This window comes from Condylura cristata, unplaced genomic scaffold (genome assembly GCF_000260355.1).
Source record: "Condylura cristata isolate star-nosed mole 26May11 unplaced genomic scaffold, ConCri1.0 scaffold00005, whole genome shotgun sequence".
NCBI classification, from domain to species: Eukaryota; Metazoa; Chordata; class Mammalia; order Eulipotyphla; family Talpidae; genus Condylura; species Condylura cristata.
Window position 1 is genome coordinate 55,815,245 of NW_004567106.1, and position 17,147 is coordinate 55,832,391.

General features: G+C 35.2%; 1 protein-coding gene across 1 annotated transcript in view; it reads right to left on the bottom strand.

Annotated features, from left to right (window-relative positions):
* Positions 1 to 1,683: 1,683 nt before the first annotated feature.
* WASL (Wiskott-Aldrich syndrome-like) overlaps positions 1,684 to 17,147 on the bottom strand; it is a 59,166-nt gene continuing 43,702 nt past the window's right edge. Inside the window, exons 8-11 of the mRNA XM_004676993.2 lie at positions 16,864 to 17,017; positions 11,396 to 11,904; positions 8,517 to 8,625; positions 1,684 to 4,448 (exon numbers count right to left, since the gene is read on the bottom strand). Of these exons, the coding sequence (XP_004677050.1) occupies positions 4,387 to 4,448; positions 8,517 to 8,625; positions 11,396 to 11,904; positions 16,864 to 17,017 (834 nt within the window). The 3' untranslated portion in view covers positions 1,684 to 4,386. The remainder of the gene's footprint in view (positions 4,449 to 8,516; positions 8,626 to 11,395; positions 11,905 to 16,863; positions 17,018 to 17,147) is intronic.

Below are 17,147 nucleotides of genomic sequence, written 5' to 3' on the forward strand. Positions count from 1 at the left end.
CTCACATTTAAGACTAAGTAGTTTAGATTTTGAGGAGGAAGGAAACTTAGCTTACTCTGCTGTTACATTTAAATGCCTATCACATAGTCTTACTAAACAGTTGCTTAAATACAGTGATACTGATGCTTAAAAAATTCTTAAAAGTCTTATGAAAATTCTCCTCCATCTAGCACTATCTAAAATGGAATTTACATCAAGACATGGCAACCTATCCAAACATAAAGTGGTGTTGACACTTGAGACTTCAAGTCCCATAGTGCAGTCTGATACTGTTAAAACTGAACTTCCTCTTTGAAAAGATCCTATGGTAAACTTAAGAAATTGGGGGGGGGGGTGTTACTAAAAGACTTCAGGAACCACATCAAAATCACTAGAAACTGCCCAGTACAGGTATACCTGACTAAACAAAGAACAACCTATAAGTTGTTATAGTTTACTCAAAATTAGTGTCATACAGCTCTTATGTGGCAGTCTTGGGGTGACCACAACCTGTCCGGACTTACACCAGAGTTCTGTGACATTAAATACTGTAACAATGGCAAGTATGATGTATATTAAAACCATCCCAAATGTATATATATGTTTATAAGTAATGGCAGATTTGGTTAGATATTTGTGTATAAACCTAGAATCTCAACAAGCTGACTCCCCGCACAGCAAAGCAAAGTACTAATAGCACATACAGAAGGAAAGGCGGTCCCCATCTATTCATTAATAGCCAATTTACTACACATTTTTCCCCCATTGGCTTCACTAAAAAAAGCGAAGGTTTTTTTTTTTTTAATCATGAATAAAAGGCCAAGAGATTACAAGAGAATGCTGTATTTTGAAGGTGAGATGTGACCATGTCAGTAAGTGTGCAAAGTACAACTTCTCAACTTTCCATAAAGAACTTTCTTTCTATTGTACCATAAGTTGGTCTTATCTCTATACCAGTCTTTCAAGAACTACATTCCTATCCCAGAGTAAGTTATTTCAGGAATTTCTCTGTAAATACAATGTGACAAGAACAATTCTTAGGCAATTTTTCTTTAAAAAGAGAATGTTTGGCTAGTACATTTTAAGTGTTCACATTTGTACAATGAAACAACTTTTTAATAGAACATATTATTCTCAAAATGTCTGTTAAATTTGGCTAAAACTCTTAGAAGACATTTCGTACATCCTACACGCTGGATTCCATAACTCATTTTAGTCTTCAGACACCCACTTGTAGCAGGGTCAGTAGAACAAAACATTCTATTTATCAAAAACTGGTGTTTCCTGTTTAAATTAAGCACCATCTTTGACATTGCTTATGAAGAACTATTTCAGTCCCATATGAAGTGCTACATTTGATTTTACCAAAGCTCTACTTTCATTCTGATTTAGGAAACCTCAGCATTTCTGGCATGTGAAGAGCCAGTTGCAGCTTGACCTTGCAGGGGGAATGCTCCGTCCACCCTAGCGGCGGCTGCCAGGGAGCCGCCGGGCAGCTGTCACGTCTCCCTGCAGAACAGGGTGTGACATTCCTTGGCTCGCCATGTTTACGAAACGGCACACGCCAACTCTCCGGGCATGCAGGCGGCTACCCCTTCAACCATGAGCATTCACTGCTGGGTACCCTTCACTACACAATTGAAATTTTTTAAATCCATTTATTCTCTTAACAATACACAAATGAAAACGCACTATTTTATACTATTTGGGTCAAATTAATTTTATTATGCTCCATGATGAATTGCCACCAGTGCAACATCCTATTCACTATACATTTCAAAAAAAAAAAATAATAATTCACATACTAAACAAAATTTCAGTTGATAAATGGAAATGAATGATTGAAAGTCTTTATGAATCTCATACATACAATATGTGGCTAGCTGGAATTGTCTATCACACAGCACTTGGATATAAAAAGCCTCATGCTAGTTTGTTAAAGGCAAGGCTACTAGCCAATCACTTAGCGGTAGTGTACGTGGGAGGCTTCCAGACAGCGTACAGGTACAGAGCCGCCACTCGCAGGTGGTAGAGACTGAAACATGCAACCTTTACGTCAGAGTCGGATTAGTTTTCATGACTCCACAGCAGCTGCATTTCAACCGATAGTAATTTAGACTGTACAGCAACAACAACAAAATGGTTTTTTTTTTTTAAGAAAAAACAAATTCAATTACTTTTGGCAGAGTTTATACACATCTTACATGTTTAAAATTGTGTTTCCAACTCCAAGGATTGATATCATCTGATCAGAGCAGCTTCTGATAGTTACACCAAAGTTAGCTCAAAAACCCTGAATTTCTTGGCCAAAAGTTAAAAGATATCTTAAATTGGCAATACCTTTAAGACATTTCTAAGATAAACTTTTTTTATAACGTCAAAAGAAAAAATAATGGAAAATGTCTAATGTTGCTTAAAATAATTATGTTCTTTTTACCACTTGCACAAATCCTAATTTTATTAATTAGTATATGTCCAGCCTCATCCACACCAGACTCACTGAGCTCAAGCCACAACAAAAATGACAGTAAGCAGAAAAAGGTTTCCAGCAGCAGAGGGCACTGTTTTGCAAGAAACAAAAAGTCTAGAATCTTCCCCATGTGCTTAAATTACTCTTGCAAGGAAGGTAACATATTTGAATAACTTAACTATTTTACTGCACCACTTACTGCTTTCAGCAACAAAACCTTTTAAATTATTTCTTATGATAACTAGATGCATGATCACTAGAGATTATGTGATAACTGGTTAAAATTCAAGCCACATCTTGCAGGGCCAGCCTGTCAAGATCATGCCAATACTAGATTTTGGTCGGTACAACAATTCTAGAGAGCTTAATTTTTTAGTTGGATATTGTGACTACAGTAATGAAATACATTTGGAACTACATTCTGCATATGACTCAATGTGAGAAAAATATGTCTGTATTTAAATCAGATCATTTTTCTACCTAAAATTTAAAGTAGGTAGGTTTGATAATTAGGGCTATAAATATGAAACAACCACCTTCAGGCAGATTAGTGAATTGTAGAGAGGCAAGGAAACCCTAATTTTAATACATTACTTAGTATACATAACAAATGTACAGGTTATAACGTTTTATTATTATTATTTTTAAGCCTATCTTTCAGTCATGTGTTCCAAGAAGTTTGACATTGGGAGAACCAATCTTTTCAAGAAAGTGTAACCCCCTTCACTTGACATTTAACAAAAACCTTGAAAAATTATCAAAATTTAAAAATTATAGCATAATAGTTCAATATTATAGTATATATGCTGTCTCCAACCAGATTAGCCGCTTATGGTTGGTATGTTGGTATTTTGGAATACCCCAGAGAATACAAACTGCAAAGTAAAAAATACTTAATTTTGTATCATATTTATAATGTTCTGATTTTTATAGTATTTTCACTAAATGGTGAAGTAACCATAATGTATAGTCTCCTTCAATTCATGTAGAGTGAAAATTACATCCCCGGCCCTCCAACTCAAACAACTTAAGAAAACTTTTTCAGTTGATTTCAGAATATCAAAAATTTTTTTCTTTCAGTTTGCCATAAAGAGCCTGTCAGATTTACTACAGCATAAAAATAATTTCAATCAAAAAAAAAAAAAAAAAAGGCAGCTTTATTCCCCTGGCCACTCGTGTCATATCTGTGCAAGCTTCCTCTTCTTTGTCCTAATAAACCTGTCTTTTTAAAAAGTGGAAAAAAGAAAAAAATTCAGTCAAGTGCAGGTATGTAAGGGCTCCTTATAATTCCAGCCTCCAAATACCACTGCTGTCTAGTACAGGCAATACTGCTGTAAGGTGCTACTGATGATTCCCGAGTAGCATCTCCAAAGTGAGTTTATGTAGAACATGTTGCTAAAATTTAAGGAACTGCATCAGTGTAGTGTTGTCCAGAGAACTGTGCAATGTATCAGCTTCAACATTCATGTAGCATTGTGTTCGAAATAAAGGGGCTAAATAAACTAAGGTTTGCATCACTTCAAAAAGAATGTAGTGCTATACTAGATTTTTAATAAGAAAATTTAGATACAGAAAAAGTAGGGTATGAAAATAGTGTTTTCCTTCTGGCATTATAACTAAATTACATTAAGGTTTTTGTCAGTCTCACACATAGTATTTCAACTCCCTTGTTGATGGAATGGAAAATATTCACAAATTGAGTGAGCATCCTGGTGTAAACTTGCACACAGTTAACAGGGAGTAGCTTTGTAGAGGATTATGAAAAACCTTTACAGATTAAATGAGGTATTGCACAGATTAATTAAAAAAAAAGCAAAAAAGGCAACAAAAATATACAGCAAATTGGTAGAACATTTACATGATAATTTTACAGAATCCATAGACAGAAAGTAGTGTTTAGTATTTCACCTTAAAAATATATATATATAATATATAGATCAGTCTTCCCATTCATCATCATCCTCAAAATCTTCTTCGTCATCTTCATCCTCATCTTCATCTGTAAGAAAGTTATTAAGAGAAACAATTAAAACACATATATAAATAAAATAACCAAGCTTCATGGGTGGCAGTGCCAATTACTCAATTTCTGGAACACAAAGCAGCTGAATCTTGAAGGATCTAGATACTTGAAGTAAATCTAGTACATGTAAGGAGTGTGATGATGAGTTTAAGATTAGAACAGGAGTCAGAAGACTTGGGTTCTTGTCCTTAATATCTCTGCCACAAATTTCAACCACGTTTCCTTACATGTCAAATCACATTTGGGTTGGTGCCTCTACTGGACTCAAATAAGCAAAGCAAACTACCTTGTATTCTTCACATGGATTCTCAAACTCCAGACTTAAGTTTGCCAACATGCTTCTTTCTAACTCTGACATTCTTAGTAAGCCCTTTACAATGTATGATACTACCATTGTCTTACTCGTTAAGGCAGACACCTACAAATTACTTTGATTGTTCTTTTTTTCACCATCCCCCCTATTTCTAATCCGCTGCCTGCTCATTCTCACCACTCCATGATACTCCCATAGCACCACCATATCTTACTTGGAATACTGAAACTATAGTCCACTTGTTTCAGAGCAAATGGGGTGGCATTTAAGTTCTAAATTTCAAAAATACCACGGCTGTATCATTCCTACAATCTTCCAGTAATTGACTACTATTATTTGAATAAAATCTGCTGTTACCTAACTCTACAGCACCATATAAAATTATCCCCATTACTATCTCCCCCAAGTCTCCACCCAAACCCTAAATAATTTTGCCATCAATTCACTGTTTATAGTAACAACTTCTACCCTTGAAACATGCCAAGCTTCTATCTGCTTTACCATTTTCACAGTAGCAATTCCTTCTAGCGAAGTTTTTTCAACTTTTAGGGTCACTCAAAAACGACTTCTTCTGAGAGACCTTTTCTAACCATCGTATGCAAAATGCAAACCTCTCCTACAATCAGTAACTGTCATTTTTATTTTCCTTATAACAGTGACCATATGTTTTACTATAGATTTACTGTCTTCACACTAGAATGTAAGCTCTGGTACAGCAGGGATGTTGCCTGTCTTATCACTGAATCTCAGAATAGTGCTTCACAGAAGCTTCCTAATAAACACTTAAGTATATGAAAATATATTTAGACGTGACCAAATTTTATGAACATACTTCTACACCATACCAACTTCTATAAGTACTAACCTTTTATTTTTACGTACCTCATAAAAAACCAAATTACAAAGACCAAATCTGTACAATGAGACAGTAGCTGAGTAACCACATTTGGTAAAGCTCCAGTAAGAGAGTCAGTAAGAATTGGATATACGGACATATAGACACACAATACAAGATAATTTTCCCCTCCTATAACAGAGATTGTTTGAAGGTATCTATAATGAAATACTTGAACTCTGGGGATCTGAACATGGAAATGAACAAAAATCAAAGAGGTGCAAAGATATTTTCCCTTGGCCCCAAACCAAGTTTTTACTTTAACAACAACAATTTTAGATTTCAGACTGGTCAGCTCTGAATTGTTATAGAATTTATTTGAAAAGGAGCTCAATGAACTTCACCTTAACCATGAATTCATTTTCCTAGTAACAGAAATATTTGCTACAGAAAGTTTTCACCTAATATGCTTCCCAGAATTCACCTGGAGGAAGGCATCAAGTACACCTACCCATGCTGAGTGGCATTTACAAAGAGACAAAGATAAGGTATTATCAGCATTCATGATGATGATGAGGAGGAAGGAGCTAATAATTCTATCACTGAGTACTATCACAAGAACAAGAACAATTACAAGAAACTGACCCCAAAATAAATTAAGAACGTGTTATAGATTCATCATATCAGCACAGCTCTCATACAATGCCAATCATTATATCACTTTTTAAAAACTTATTATAGAGTGATATATAGCAAAGGCTCATAACAGAATGTTTTTTCATGATCACAGATTTCACAGGAACCTTCTCTTTTTCTTACTTGATTGGAACAAGACCTTTAACTCTTGGACATAAGCAGTAAGATTTTTCCTGTGTGTGATTTTTTAATATTCTGCCTGAACTGCATTCTCAGTAGCTTTGTCACTTAAGCTTACTCTCAACAGTCTTCTCTTACCAGCTCAAACTTTTGCCATATTGTTCCACAGTTTAAAAATATTCTCTGTGCCAGTTATCGTAGTCATTCAGCGAAACAGTGAACACTGATAGATGAGGCAAGACATTTTCCCTGCCTTCCAGTGTCCTGATTGGTGTGAATCAATACTACTTTTGTTCAAATAATTGCTGAATGTTACCTGACACCCAACCATGTTGAAAAGGTAGAATAAGAAAATGTGCTATCAGCAACTATCAATTTAAGTAACCAGTTGTGCACCAAACAGATCAGAATGTCATTCAAGAAGAATATTTAGTGACTTGCTGATTTGACTAATGCAAACTAAGAATGATTTTCTGAGAAGTCAGAGTCTAAGGAGACAAAGCTCCCTTTAATAATAGTTTTTAAAGAAAATTTGTTAACAAATACAACTGACATTGTCAGGACACCAATTCCAGTTTTAATTTCAGTGACAGGGAGAAACCCCACTGGCACTAGGTCACAGAGGAAGCAGAGCAGGCCATCCCGAGACAGCCTCCTTTTCTGCACTTGATTCCCAGCTCTTACCTGCCTGGCTGCTGAGACACATTTGACCAAGGGTCACCCAATCCTCCTTTGCATATTTCGTTTGGCCTCTAAGACACCATGTTTTCTAGCTCTCAAACCTTGTTAGAATTCTTCTTTACTTATACCCACATCTTCAGGATGTCATCCAGTTCTGTAACTTCTAACATTTTGGGTATCTTCATGACATGCAAATTTATATTAATAACCCAGAAGGGGCCCCTGAATTCCAGACTCATAACAAAATGCCTATTTAACACCTACATTTGAAAATTTAAAAAATATCTCAAATCTGAAAAGCATAAAACCAAAATCCTACTCTTCCCTCTCAAACCTGCTCCTCTCTACTCCTACGCTGCAGTTAATGAAAATTTCACCCTTTCTGTTGTTCCCAGGTTCAAAAACTTGGAGTCATTCTTCACTCTTTCCTTTTTTCCACAAAATCCTCCATCTAGCCTACCAGTGATCCTAACAAGTAAAGTAAGATATAGCAGCTAGGCCCTCCCTGGTGGCGCAGCAGGTTAAAGCACAGTACTGAGAAGCTAAAGCCACTTCCGCATGAGTTCAATTCCCGCCAGCCCCGGAGGTCACCACGTGGCGTGGCAGACCTCTCCTGATCCGCCCGCTGCTCCCCTCAGCAGTGTACTTCGTAGATCTGCCTGTTCTGTTCCCCACTCTGTCTCTGGTGAAGCCTCTCGCCACCCCTGAGCCTCTGGCCTGTACCCCAGTTCTGTATGAACAAATAAATAAATCTTTAAAAAAAGATATAGCAGCTAAATCCTCACTGGCACTATGAACCTGATTCCAACCTATTTCTTGCTTGGATCATTGCCATTCCTCCAGCAAGAATTTTCTACCCTTACTACTCTTTCCCTTGCTTCACAATGACCTCATTACTATCTCACAGTTTTAGGGACTTTACACTGTTATTGTCACCTGAACACATCTTTGAGTTTTCAACACGGCTCACTCCTTAAATTCCTTCTGGTAATTTCTCAAATGTCACCTCAGTAAGGCTTCATCATCCTATTGCAAAAGCTCACAGATCAGATCAGCCCTTGAATTTCTTGTTACAAGAATGCCACAAGAATGAGACCCAGGAATCTGAAGACTTGTTTAGAGATTCTCTACCAAGTAGTCTACTGTTATATCCTGAAATAAGAGACTGTCATTTTCCCAAAGCTGTTCTTCAAATTTATAGTGACTACTAATTTTTGGGTATGGGTCCAGACATCACTAAGCTTCTGACAGATTTATTACAGTGGCAGCAATTTTTAAAAGTGCACTCCAGAATCCATATATGCTTCAATAGCACAAAGAAAGCTAGGAAAGGGTGATATAACCAGTAACACTCAAAATTTCAAGTTTAGTAAATATAGATGTACACATGCAAATATACCTGAAGAATGAATGGCTTTGCTCCTTTTTTGCATCACTTCCATTAATGCACCCACAATTCCTGAAGTGGGTGCAGGTGTTGGTGGTGTAGATTCTTGGCCATCAGAGACCTTTAAAAAGCAAGTCAGCAAAATTCAGTAATACATCATTAGAAAAATCTTTTTCGTTCTAGTAAGTCTTATTTTCATAGGATTACTTCTTATTTTACAAGTAAAGCAGAACAAGACAAGTAAGTCTAGGGCAGGGGCAACTACAAAAAAAAAAAAAGAAATAAAATGCTGCCTAAAGAAGAAACTACACAAAATCTAATTCCTCTCCTTCTTTATGGATAAGCCATTAGGATACTTCCCAATGTAGAGTAACACTCAAATCCTTTCCTGAAAAATATTTGCCTGACAAATGAGTTACTTCTGTTCCTTCCATTGTACAAAACCCTAGCTGGTGAAACTATAAAACTGTTCACACAGGACATTTTAATCAAGCTATAGTAATATTTACATTCTTGAGCTGCTGGGATGTACGCACACTTACCATAGCTAAGAGCACTTGAAGGGACATGTTCCTCTAGAAAAACTCAGTTTTCCTAATAATTCAAAATGAACCTTCCTTATCCTTAAGGACACGAGTTAGCTTTCAAAATGTGTCTACTACACAAACTAACTTCTGCTGCAAACTACCTGAGGGTGGAGGGAGCCCCAGAGCACATATAAGTCCACAGAGACTCAAGAGGAAAACATTTGAAAGCACTACTGTAGGTAGACTTTAAGTCAGTAGAGATTGTATATTAACTATTATAGAAGCACAAAAATGAAGAGAACACAAATGGTTTCAAGGCTGTGAATTTCAAGGTGAAGCTTTCAGAGATGTGGAACAGCAGCAAGCAAAGGCATGTAAACTCCCTGTAAGCAGTGTGACCACACAGCAGGAGCACCGCTATCATAATGAATCTTTGAAGCACTTATTTATAAGGACACAGTACTATCTGAAGTTCTATGGACATGGAATTCAAAATGCATGTAAGCAAATACATACTTCCTGCCAGCACTTTAATCTGTGGTTTTATGTTAGTCACATTCATTACAAAAGAAACTGATCATTTATATAAAACATTTAAAGGAACAGAGATAGTTCAACCAAAGAATGCTTATTTTCTTTAAATAAAGTAAAATTATAGACTCAGACAACAAGTGTAACACAATGATTTGCCAGTTACATGTTCTCTGACAATTATCTGATTACAATCAAAGGAAAATGATTAGTTAAGATAAAGATGACTAACTATCCTAAATTTAGAGTGAAGGACACATTTCTCCCTAAAAGAAATTTAGAGATCAATTCACAGGGTTTTTTTTTTTTTTGGGAGGGGGGGTAAGGAGGCAGGAAAGAAGGTGAGGGATTGGGATAGGAAGAATTGATGGGGTGAGTAGTTAGAAAACAGAAGTCAACAGTTTTTTAAATTAAGCAAAAAGGACACAAGTGAGTTCATTAATATAAAGCACCTTCTTGTTAGCACTAAATGAGAGAAAGAAACAGAAGTTGACTGCAGAAGAGAGGAAATAGAGAAAAGAGTAAAAATAGAGAAGAGAGGAAATAGAGAAAAGGGTTGGGAAGGGGCACTCAGACGTGAGCGCTGACTGGAAGGTAAGAGCTAGAAACAAGGACCCTGTTAAAACCTCCTGTTCACCTGGGCTGAGGTCATTCTGACACTACTTCTCCATCCTAATTATTCAAGCTCTTCAACAGCTCCTGAGAAACCTTGGGGAAGAGGGCAGGGTGATTGCTCATAAAGTGTCATCCCTATTTCTGTCAAGAAAAAAGCCAGATACATCTTAAATACCCGAAATTTCTTAAATCTCTGATACAAAATGCCCCTTTTGTAGAAGTATGGGCGATACTGCTATTTTCTATTTCCAGAAGGCTATCTATGAATGTAAGCAGGCTAGGCTCTACGGTACAGGCCTACTACTAATGCATCAAATGTAGGTTATGGCCTATTTTTTTGTAACCTAAAGCCAAGAATGATTTTAACATTTTTAAATGGTTGAAAGAAAATCAAAATAAGAGTGTTTGTGATAGTGAAAATTACCTAACATGCAATTTTCTATAAATAAAGCTCTTATAACATAATCATTACCACTCATTTATGTATTACTGATGGCCGCAGCTTTTGCCATGAAATAGCAGAGTTAAAGAGTTGCAAAAAAGATCATGTGGCTTGCAAGCCTAAAATATTTACTACCTGGTTCTTAAAAAATTTTTTTACCCACTCCTGTTCTTAACACTTCATTCAATATGGAGAATACAAAATTATCTACCATCACTGTCAAAAATCTTTTTCAATTTTTGGTGGAGTCTGATTCTCTACTAACCTAAATTTCAGAACAGAAAAACTAGAGAAAATGGTTTACTTTTCATAAAGTTACTAGTTGAATTTAGCAAGGTGATTACATTTGTTTTCAAGTAGAGCTATTTTTACTTCTCCACAGTTTAATAAAGATTTTTCTTTAAGTCAACTTTAATTTTAAAGGTAAAGCCTAGAACAATGAATTGCAAACTTACTGTAAAATTCCATTTACACCAAGGTCTGAAACAGGAAAAACTAATCTACTGTGATAGAAGTCAGATCAGTGATTCTTTCTGGGAGAGGGAACAATCAGGAGAGGGATGAGGAAACTCCAGGGTAATATTTTGATACATAAATAGGGTTACAGTGGTGCAGGTATGTTTGTGAATTTTATGGTATATAAAAAGGTCAGAAATTCACTGGGTTAAAAATGTGAATACCAAGAGAAAAAGTAAAAAATTTTCAGAGTTGTCTTGTAAGTTACTTTAAAGTTCTATTGACAGATAGGCTTAAAATAAAAAGAACAGATTACTCACAGATTTCAGCTGAATACCCTGTCGTATCTGGTCTAAAAGTGCATCCCTTCCAGAGCAGGACACTGGTCGACTGTTCTGTTCCACTTTTTTTAGCTGAGCACCCTCTCTAATTTGATCTAAAAGAGCTGCTTTGTTTCCTGCAGGAGCTGGAACTTGATGGTCACCATCAGTGGGGAGGCCAGGAGGAGGGGGTGGCCCCGGCGGGGGTGGAGGCGGAGGCGGTGGGGGTGGTACCGCTGACAGGGGTGGAGGTGGAGGTGGCGGCCCTGCCGGTGCTGAGGAGGGGAGGGCTGGAGGTGGAGGAGGGTACATCCGATTTGGCGGCGGTGGAGGGACTCCCACACCGGGCCTGGACGGAGGCGGAGGTGGAGGTGCGGCTGTGGGAGCTCTCGAAGGTGGTGGAGGAGGAGCGCCTCTTCCCCGGGCAGGTGGAGGAGGGGGGCCTGAGCTATGTGGAGGGGGAGGAGGGGGAGGTGGCCCTCCCCTTGATGGTGGTGGTGGAGGTGGTGCTGAAATAAAAACAGAAAAAAAAAAGCATGCTTCTTTCTTCCCCACAAACATCACAATGAAAAAGTATCTCACTTCAACAGGTTTGTGTGTGTGTATGTATATATATTTAAAAAACCAGGGAAAAAAGAAGGACTCATCTTTATTTTACAAAGATATATGAGCACAGATATCTTACAATTCTACTTGGGAATATTCAGATCATTCAAGATCATTTTCCTGTTGTTTCTTGAGAAAATATTAGCTAAAACAATAGAATCTCATTTTTTGGAATCAGCACCACTTCCAGAGGTAAGGGAATAAACACTTCTTAATTTCACACTTTAATAAAAATTAATGGATACCATCCTTCTATAAGGAATCAAGCATAGATATTTTTATAAATTTACATTCAGATTTAAATAGCATAACCTCATCTAAGTTACACTTAAACTTTATAGTGCACTACATTTCTAGAATATATATATAAAACATAAGATATACATATACCTAGTATATAGGTAAAGATAATGTAACATACCATATACTCTAACAAATAAATGTCCTCTATTCCTAAAAGATGATCAGTAATTCCCTTGAAGGCCTTAAGGGAGGTTAATTGTTCCATTATATTCAGGAGTCATGAAGTGATTTTTTAACAAATTAACAAAATTTCTACATACTGCATACTTAGAATTATTAATAAAATATTATTTTCATAGTATTGGTATTTACATTCTTATTTTACTTATGTAAAAGTGTAAAATAACAGCAATATAACATCTAAGTACAAATTTACAACAATTTGGAGATAAGCTTTTACTAATTGTATAGAGAAACGGATAAACCAATGACTTCATTATTTTCCAATCATTTAAAGACTGAATAGAAAAATTAACTACTTTTAGGAGAAACCTTAAGCTCCATAATAGCTATTTGTATTACTGACACAAACGTTAATATGTTATTGCTGGATATTCATACAATCTATACAAACAGACCTACCTTAGTTACAAATAACAACAGGCCTATTGATGCTCAATAATTCAACACCAGACAGGGAAAAAAAATCCCTCACTTTGATTCAATCACTGGAACCATGCTGTGAAAATATGCTACCAAATTTAATCATAAACACAAGACGCAGAAAGGCCAACACAGGCACTGTGCCTTGGCATACACGCTTTTAAAACTGGTAATAATATACAGCAACAAACAAGAGCATTAATCCTGTTAGATATGATAACCTCAGAGGGGAAGCTCCTATGATTTTACACAAGACATACTGGAGGTCTGGTTATTAGAGCTAAGGAATTTTTTTTTTTTTTAAATCACCAGATCAAAAATAAGGAGACTTAAATTACTTAAAAGCAAGGTCCTTTTTTAAAAAAATACATTTTATAATGAAAGGGCAAACCACAGAGGATATGGCACCTATGTATTGTGTTTAATCCCTGAATAAGACAATACAATCCCTAAGTAACATAAACCTTAATTGTAATAAGCTTTAGGTTTTTACTTCAAATAGCAATACTTAATTAAAATGGCATTTTTAAGCCAGTTGTTTGTTAATTAAGAGGAAAAAGATCCACCCTATTCTATTAATACTACATTACATGGTTTTACTGAGGACACTAGATCCATAATCATATAGGCAAAATGATGAATTTCTTCAGTAGACAGAATTAGTGTTCTTTTGAACTTGCAAAGAGTATATTTATTGGTGTAATTTGGGGTCTAACAAATACCCATTTAAGTACACACTCAGTCACTATGGCTCAGGGGAAGGGAGAGCCTTAATTTAAGTGAATAAATTATCATCTGCATCCACTTTGGGTACCACAGATTTTCACCATTTGTATTATCTTGGAAAAGTGATTAGAAACTTCTCTATTATTTTCATGAGAAGAATGCCTATTACCAATTATTTTTTAGTCTGTAATATGTTGATACAAAAAGAAGAGCATGCAAAAGACATGCCATATCCCAAAGCAAAATGTGAAGCGATTAAAACGAAGAGGAGAGGGCAGGTGGTGCGGTGTTAATTAGGCTACATGCACAGAAATAACCTCCTAAGCAGACACCACATATACTACTCTAAGAAAATCTGACCGCCTACAGGTTTTCAAATTTGTAAGTCACCACAAACACCAGTATCACAGACAACAGGTCTTACATTTTTTCAAAAAGAAATAAAATTAAAAAGCATGAAACAAAAGCTACAACAAATAAAGGTTAATTTTACTATTACAAGCTCATTAAAGAAAAATGAAGCTTACAGAAAATCTTGTCTTGATTTATACTATAAAGCAGGTTACTTAAAAATAAGGATTATTTCAGATCAGTATAAAGAGTAATTGGTAGCTAACTCTAGATATTTGATATTTATAGGAATTATACACAGAAATTATAAAGTAACACTTAAAGTGTACTCTAAAATTCATCAAAATTAAGCACTTTCATGTATTCTAACGAAGTAAACAAAGAAGTGTTACTCAACACAAATTTAAATTTAATGAAATTCTGACAACCCCTTGAATTATAGACCTAAATGTTTATAGTCTTCTCTCCTTATCCCAATGTAATATAAAATGTAAGTACATTTTACATGTTACTGAAATAATGACATGCACAAAAAGCACTAAAAAGAAGTGAAAGCAATAATAAAAACAGTGGTGCTGGAAGAGACGTGTTGTTTTTCAAGACTCCAAAGAATTTCAACCAAATTCTCTTAAGTCATAAATGAAATTTGAGCTCTAACTTATAAAGAAATCAATTTTCTTTTTACTTTGACATCTATATGCCCAAAACACTTGTTTAAATTGAGAGCAGGAAACTTCACTGGATGTTAGATTTGGAGGTAAGATAAAAGAACTCTAGCTTCTTTCAAAATAAACACATCACAGCATGCATATTTAGGACACTGGGCCAAAGAACAGCCCACATACATACCACTCCATTGTGGTGGACCTACAGAGCAGATTATTATGAGTTAATGGACTTTAAAAAATAGCAAAGACACACAAAAAGAGAAACAATGGCAATCACAAACCTAATTTATATAACCTAATTACATGACTGTATAAAAATAAGTTTCAAGACATTCATTCAGATTTTACAGAATATTTTTAAAACAACTTCATAAACTTGTCCCCTTCTAATTTTTTTCATGCTTCTAAAGATAAAAAGTGCTCTTCCTAGAAAACATTTTCTTAATTAACTACCATGTCTTTCACTCTTCCTTCTTAAAAAAATGTATCTTCTATAAAACCATTCTTTGGTGTCTATTAAAGTTCTGCACTAGGAGTTACATTCTTGAGTATAATTTTGTTCTCAAAGCATGTTTTCCAATAACTATGTTTGTGCTGAGCAAAGACTTGCCTAACTTAATGCTTTTAAAACAGTTAAAGTAAAAATCAATAATAAAGTTTAAAAAACAGGCCCAATCAGATTAATATAGTCATCACTTAATTATAGGCGTTCAGGTGAGAGAGCGCAGTGGTATGGCTGGTCTAATAAATGCCAAGAGTAATTTATAAACATATAAATTCAGAGAGCTCAGAAAGTCCCTGAGCCTTGTGGAAGGGGACAGTGGGTGGGAACAGTGGAGAAGCAGCAAGGAACTGAGTGCTCTCAGGACCTTCTATCATCTGCATTTTAACAATAACTCCGACCTACTCCCTAGGAGCATTTAAAAGCATCTTGGTGCCCAAGATATTAAAAACCCCTAAAATAAATTTGGAAATTTTCTTATTTTTTAAAAAAAAAATAAGAAAAATTAGGATCACACTACTTTTAGTAGAATGAGTATGTTTCCACCATAGCAACTGTGACCACCTACTGATTTATAGTTGTTTCCATACCAGATTATACAATTTCTGAGGGCAGAAACCATATCCTTCTATCTAAACATACTATATAAAACTGAGTACTGATATAATAATGTTTACTGAATGTAAGAATAAATGAGTGAATTAGGGACAGAATAAATATCAGCAGTGAAAAATGACATTTAAAAAGAATGTTTTGATTAAAGTATTTTGTTTGTCTATACTGAGCATAGTATAAAAACTAGGAAGAAGGAAAGCAACCCCAAATGATTAAAATGATTAAGACTGTTTTATTGGAAAATTTAAGGTTATTATATTTGTATTTTATTGTGATAATGGTTAAGACATAACTATAACACAAGGTGCTTTAAAGAAAGTAGCAGATATTAAGTTGCAAGTTGTTTATGTTTTAGGTATCAAATGACAAATTTTATACTTAAGTTAAGAAAAAATATTTGTAATTTAAAACATAATACCATTTATATCCTGAAAATATATATATGTTACTAATTTAATGATTATATTTAAATGAAGACTTATTAGTCATAATAGCTACTTATTAGTCATAATAATAACAACTTTAATAATAACAATTCTTAAGATTCATAAAGAAAAATATTAGGCAGCTAAAATTTTTTCTTTTCAAACAGAATTGCCAGACTCTGTAGGGATCTTCAAAAACTAAATACAAAATTTGTTATTAATAAGCAACACATTGTCAAATTATACCAAAATAATGTAACAGTATACTGGGCCAAACTACCTTTCCTTCTACTTACACAGAGTTCATATGAATGTGTATATAGCTTCTTCTATGAAAGTAACATCAAAAAATTCGAAAGAAAAAGTGTGAGCCCTCCCTGGTGGTACAAGGGGTCAAAGCGCTGCACTATGAAGTTGTCCACAGCCACTACTGCACAAGTTTGATTCCTGGTCAGGGAGGCGACCCACATGGGACAGCAGACCTCTTCTGTCTTGCCTGCTGCTCCCTTCTGCAGTATTTTCAGTCAATCTGCCTGTTCTGTTCTCCATTCTGTCTCTGGCCCCCTGCTTCTCTGGCTTGTACCCCAGTTCTTGTATAAGTAAATAAATAAATAAATCTTTTAAAAAAGAAAAAGTAGGTGGAAATTCCTAAATAAAAATAAAAATTACCTTGCCTTCGTAGTTCATTTTTAACAGCTTCAACACCTCCTGTTTTTTCAATAAAGTCATATATAACTTTTGATGTCTCTCTGTCTTTAAGTTGTGCCTCTGAGATTCCACACATATCAAAAAGATTCTTCAATTCTGGATCCAAATTATTCAGCTATAACAGATAAAATAAATGCTAACTATAAAATCTACCCTAAAATCTATCCCAATTTTTAAATGTGAGCATAATAAAATTTAATTCCCATCTGTGCCCTTTATAAACTTACATTCATAAATTTTATTTC